At 32.7% G+C, this 6,724-nt stretch overlaps 1 protein-coding gene across 1 annotated transcript; it reads right to left on the reverse strand.

Moving 5' to 3' along the window:
- Window positions 1-1,637: 1,637 nt before the first annotated feature.
- Window positions 1,638-5,021, reverse strand: LOC105114658 (microtubule-associated protein RP/EB family member 1A-like). The gene is made up of 8 exons (XM_011011279.1): window positions 4,863-5,021; window positions 4,348-4,416; window positions 4,150-4,236; window positions 3,051-3,157; window positions 2,790-2,932; window positions 2,606-2,682; window positions 2,201-2,314; window positions 1,638-2,093 (listed from the first exon to the last, which is right to left on the reverse strand). Exons 1-8 carry the CDS (start codon window positions 4,968-4,970, stop codon window positions 1,968-1,970), a joined length of 831 nt encoding a protein of 276 aa, XP_011009581.1. The 5' UTR covers window positions 4,971-5,021; the 3' UTR covers window positions 1,638-1,967.
- Window positions 5,022-6,724: the final 1,703 nt, after the last annotated feature.

Here is a 6,724-nt window from a genome sequence, read left to right on the forward strand (position 1 = left end):
AGTAGGTCCTAGACGCCACAAGGATGTGTAACCTCGATTGGTGATAATAAAGGTTGATGCTCACTTTGGACTTTGTTACTGTCCTGGATAAGTGGGTCTCAGATGCCACAGGGTTGTGTAACCCTATTTGGATCGGTAAGATGTATTCTTGAGAAATGAATGTAAATTAAGTAAGAACACAAGTGAAAAAAAAGAAGCATTCTTTAGAGGTGTTCACAGACACTACTGACCCTTCTATTCTAACGAGACGTGTTGGCACTAGAGTCATTTTGGAGGTGTTTACGCCTATTTTTTTCATGGCCTCTCCTGATAGGATGCTCATTAGGCTATCATCATGCACTAGGATCCTGTAGACTGTATGATCCTTCATGACCGTGGAAATCACCAAGGCATCTTAATGTGGATGTTTAATCCCTTATTCATCAACAAGGGTGAAAGTGATGGGTTCATGCAAAGAACTTTCTTAACCTATTATAACTAGAATTTGATCTTCCAGCCTTGTTCTCTTATTACTAGTAAAATCTATGTTCATAGATGAGCCCCCTAATATGACAATGATCTCTAGGAATACTGGTCTCTTCAACTCCCTTCTCTTTTTGAGATGGATCCTTTTTCAGGGATTGTTTGAGTATCCCTATGTTAAAAGTCTCTTCACTTCTTTCTTGAGAACATAGTAGTACTTGATGTCGTTTCCTTTCTTTTTATGGAACTGGCAATGCTTTTTGGAGAACTTGAGGCTGAGATTAGGCTTTGAGAGAGAAGAATACTGAGGTAGGTTCTGACCCTTCAAAGTTGTGTAAATTTATGTGTAATTAGTGTTTACAGGAGTGTAACCCCTATCAAGGCCTGCTAGAATGTTCCCTCGAGGATCCTTTCATCTTAACATCATGTTGTGTAATAAGAGAACGGTTCCTATTAGAGGGTTCGACTCTGACCCCTTCTTTATGGATTTAAAAGGAGCTTCTCCAAGTAACTAGGGCTTCCTCTACTTTTATGTGCCTCACTATTATTGTATTAACAATTTCTTTTCTAGATCTTTCTGGTATTTTTAAATTCATGCAATTCCTTTATTTGAACTCCTATTCTTTTCTACATTATGGTTTTTTCTGGAACAAATATTCCTTTCTTAAAGTTCAACATCCAAAATCCCAAATCTAGTTATCATTTCATTACATGTTAAATCTTAAATGAAAATTAACGGGCAACTATCAAACAAGCGAATAGAAACTTTCTTATGATGGGATGAATCGGGGAGCATCTCGATGACATGACTGTTTATGACGTGGTACTTCTTTGTAGCTGTGGTAGCGAAGGTAATTGAAGATGATGGATGGAAACGGCTCTCCAAAAACTTTTAGTTCAGGAAAATGATAGGTGCACAAACTGCCTAAGCGTCAAATCCCAGAGCACAAAATTCTCAACCAGTCGCCTTCACCTCTGTCCTCAGTGATGCGTACATATCACGATCAACTCCTGCTCCTTTCCTTTAGTTTATTATCATTCACGAATCCGCTATATACATCTAAGCCATTCTATTTTCTTATCTTCATGCGGGATAATGGAACAAAAGAGACTAACATATGGAAATAAATCAAATAGTTCAGGACAAAACACACACACACGGTGCTGAAGAGAAAAGCAACAGCAGCTTCCCTTTAACTTCGATAGATTACTCCTTGCTTAAATTCAAAAAAACCCAGGAAAGTGTAATAAACACCTACAAACATATGCATAATAAAGAGGCAGCAGTAGCTCCCTTTAACTTATATCGATTAGTCCCCACTTAAATAAACAGAACACATGGACATGTAATAAACGGAAAATATTACAATTATTTACCTTTAACAACATTAAGAGTCTGTAGCATAGTGAAAGACCACCAGCATCTCATGATTGACACGGGTTTGCTTGTAATAAATGGTTGAGCCTTTACTTTTCCTAGGCAAGATTCCATTACTGGTCGAAAGTCAAGCCTCACTTTCAACTTCAGTCTCAACAGTATTGATAGCTTCAGATAAATATTCCTGAGCTTCTTCAAGCGCAGATTCCTTAGCATCGGCAGCGTACAGTATCTTTTTTATTGCAACTGTCATCTGCATGGCATTTAAACAATGGCATGACTAAAAGTATAACTCCCTGCTCAATATTTATGATACTAACCATGTCTTGATCTATATATTAGGCATCTAGAAACTCTTACAGGTAGGTCCTCCATCTCAGGAATCTGACATAGTATTTCTATATCTCGCAACTTCGCAAAGTAAAAATCTCTTTCTTTTTCCAAATGGTCCACTGAGAGCTTGAGATTTGTAACCTGTATGCAAACCAGAGTCATCAGTACTCGCTGTCAATATCTTTTCATATTGCAAAACTCTGTTATGATAACTATGACTACAAATTAGAGCTTGAAAGAGCATGCAGGTTGATGAAAATTTTTAATCTCCACCATCGGTATAAAACAATCGATCATCCCCCTGCCAAGTTGATAGTCAAAACTCTAAAGTGCAAGAGAACAATCTGCATACATCATAGACACTAAATGCAAGGGGATTTTGACCTGCTCCTGTTTCAAATTCAAGAAGAAAATGGAAAATAAATCCTATACCTCCTTGGACAAAGCTTGAACCTCCTCTGAATAAGTTGCTCCACCTGCCACAGCACTTCCCCTGCCTTGCTTTGGCCCTATAGCAATGTGCATTAAACAACAAACAAATAATTTAAGAAAAACAAAGTCAAAATAAAAAAAGTTAAGGCATGGATTTGGAAGATATCATGTGGTCTATACTTACAGGACATTTTATTCAGGTCAACTGGGTCACCAGAGGCAGAGTTGTGCATATTGTTTGCTTGCAGTGATTTTGTGGTCTTCTGAGAACCCTTAGAGTTACGGTCCTTCCCACCCTTACTTCTCCGTTCCACAGGATTATAGTTCCTTTCAGAAATAAAATACACAATATAAACTACTTACATGATTAAAGCAAATGAAAAACAACTATTTCAAGCGAATTAAAAGTAATGGAAGAATGATTTGTAAAAAAAACATTATATACTCATTCATGATTCCACCATTTACAGAGTCACAGTATCGTTTCAGCCATTGTAAGAATTCCAAGTTGTCCAATGGCCTTCCTTTAACAAGCCTGTTAACTTCAATATGCTGCCATTTAGACAGAAATAGAAGGGATGTCAAGGCAAATATAGTGTCTCCTGGCTCAAGTTAAAACTTAGATAAGAATTGTATCCTGTCTCCTCACTCGTATCAGAACTTGGAAGAATATCAAAATTGTAAGTAAAAACATACAAATGAACTCACATGTTAGCACAAACAACATTAAATATCAAAATTGTAAGTAAAACATACAAATGAACTCAGATGTTAGCACAGACAAAATACTCAATCATATCTCTATATGTACTAGCAATACACACAGCAAAACATGGAATAACATCCATTTGCTGAAACACCAATGTTGCGTTTGGTTAGTGTCCTACAACAGAAGGGACAAATATAAAAGAGACAAAAACATGTTTGATTGAAGAGATAGAGACACAAAGTAAATGTCTTTGAGATAGTTTTGGAGTGAATTTTATAGTCTTTCAAAACATGAAGGGCATAGACATATCCTCTCTATCTTCATTATCTGTCTCTTCTGTCCCAATACAATAATCAAACACTACCTAAGGTAATAGTGTTTAGCTTTTTTTTTTTTTTTCCCTTTTCTTTTATTGTGGTTGTTATTTTTTTTTTTTTACTGTCTTTGCTGACAGAAGCCAAGTTTGCCTTCTTTGCCTAGATTACAAACCTAAATTAGAAAATCCAAGAATCTCCCATCCAACTCTGGCTTTGGACAGGCTGAAAAATAATGCCAAACTCAAATAGATGATCCAATCAAGGAAGATATGGTCTAAACGATAACAAGAATGAGAAAACGTATGGATACAAGATTGAAATGCTGCAAATTTATATATCTAAAGGGTAGTATATGGTGGAAATTACATTTTTACTCTCTAGAAACTTCCTGTCATGGATCAAGCTATTAACACAAGGCTCATATGGTGATTCAGTAATATTAAAAGAAATGAAACTGAACATTAAGAAGATCAACACAAAGAAAGAACAAAAAAAAACGTGAGAGATTGAATTAGTACCTTCTCAATTTTCAACTTGTTGAGTACATCTTGCAGAACCTTGTAATTTTGGATCATATCATATTCTGTCCTCGCATCAAAATTCACCTACAACAAATGGAACTGCAATCTAGCTGAAGGAATTCTATAACTGCAATACTTAACCAAATGACAAGGCAGATATTAAAAACAAAGATATCGCAAATAGCATTCTGTCACCTTGTGCATAGGCACAACTCCTGGATAAGTCATGTCCATCATCTGACACTGCACCGCACCAGAAGCAGCCTGCGCACAGTAATTGACATTGGAGACATTAGAAAAGAAGGAATTAAAAAGCGTAATGTGATCTCATTCCAAGAGCATTCATCCATCCTAAAGCATGTCCAAAGAAAATCAAAACAACTACTAAACATAAAGAATAAATGATAATAATATAGCAATCCAGAGTACACGTAAAAAAAAAAAAAACAACAATCCTGCAGGCAAAGCTCATGTCATAACTGGTTCTAAGAGTCCTCAAGGCCATGTAAACAGAGAATTCGATAATTTAAATCAGAGCATCCCATTTTGTGTAAACTTGTCATATGGGAAACAAAAAACCCATTTCGTTAACATGCTCAAAATTTGCTAAAACAATACGGCAAGCCAAACATTCCCTTAAATTGAGACAGAATAAATAAATCCAAAAACAAACAAACAAAACCATAAAGAAACAAAATAAATATAAAAACCTCTTCGATACGAGAGAGATTGAGCTGAAGCCTGTTGTTGATCCATGTTAATATCTCATTTCTTCCGACAAAATACGCACTGTCCATCATCCCTATATTCGACGCCATTTCTCTCTGTGTTTTTATTTTTTTTCCTAGAAGTTTTCCTTAAATAGTAATATTTTAGTTTGGTTATGGTTTTTTTTAATATTTTTTATTTTTAAAAAAATATATTTAAAATTAATGTACCAAAAACAATATAAAATATATTAAAAAATTAATTTTTTTAAATTAAATTTATTAAAAACCTTAGCCCACGTTTTCGAACGCAGCCAATAATAGGAGGAAATTTTTGGTTTTGATTTTGATTCGAGATTAGAGCGTGAAATTAGGGGTTGCCGTTTCATTTATTTATTTTTCCAGTTTGTTTTGATTTTTTTTTTTTTTTCAGTTAGCAGAAACTGAGACTCAAGAAAATGAGTGGTGAAAAAGACAGAGAGAGAAACTGACGTTTATTTAGCAGATGGAGACAGACAGCGCCAAAAATAAATAAATAAATAAATAGAAATAAAATTCCAAAGTTTCGTTTTTTTTGGCGGGCGCCGACTCATCGTGCCATGCATCTGCGGTACATATTATTTTTACTGGAAAGGTAGTTGAGTGGTTAGAATTCTTCTCCCATTATATAATAATTACATAAATTAGAATCATTCAAATAATATAAACTTATTTTACTACATTAAACTGTTAATGTACTCAACTGTTAAAATATTTTTTTGTTTAAGACAATCACATTTCAAGTGCTTATACCAATTTAAATTTTTATATTTAGTGTTTATACTTTTTTTAATTAAAGAGTATGTGGCATAATTCTTTATATATGCATTTTGTTTTATTTAAAAATTATAAGTATATTGTTCCAAGCAATGCCATGCAAAGGACTAAAAGGAGAAAAAACAAGAAAAATAAACTACCTAAATTATAAAGGAAAGTTATAAAAAAAGTTATAAAAAAAATAATTTGGAAGATATGAATTTCAAAATGTAAATTGTATAAATAAATTGTATATATAGATTTGGCCATCTTTTCTAGTAATTATATCGACTTGTTTATATTTGTGTAATGTCTATATCATATGTAGAACTTAGACTTAAATCTTAATATAATCAAAATTTTTCTTTGTTGATAATCATTTGAATCCAAACTAATTTATATTTTTGATAAGCTCATTATATTAAAGACTTATATTCTAAATAAAATTAAACTTTCTAATTATTCATGTGAACTCAAACTTTTATGATCAGTTATTTTTTTAGTTGATTTTGTCTCCTAGTTAAATGATTGACTACCTATATACTTGATTAATTAGAAATCTATAACTCTAGTCCATTCCAGTATGATTGATTTTAGTCTTTCTCTTATTTGATAATAAATAATTAGTGTTCTTAAAATGTCAACAAATGAATATTTATTTTTAATGTATATAGCATTTCCTTTAAAAAAAAAAGATTGAAAAAGAAATATACCTTATCATGAAAATGATGGAATTGATCATAAAAATCAATCATCCATAAGATGGATAATAAAAATTGTTTGCTCAAAATTATCAATCATGGTCTTTAGTGCTTGCTTGACATGTCAACTAATAAAATCATTTTAGACAAACCTGCTTAAGCTATTTGGATGCAACACTTAAGTATTTATAATATATAAGGTTCAAATTATAATTAATTTTTTAATTTTACAATTACTACATGAGTTGCATTTCTTTCATAAAAACTCAAATTTTATTCAACCAAAAACCATAAACACTTACAAAAAAAAAATATGAAACAAAAAATCTTGAACTCTTTAATTTTTAATCACATTAATGACACCTTTAA

Source organism: Populus euphratica, unplaced genomic scaffold (genome assembly GCF_000495115.2).
Source record: "Populus euphratica unplaced genomic scaffold, PopEup_1.0 scaffold558.1, whole genome shotgun sequence".
Lineage (NCBI taxonomy): Eukaryota > Viridiplantae > Streptophyta > Magnoliopsida > Malpighiales > Salicaceae > Populus > Populus euphratica.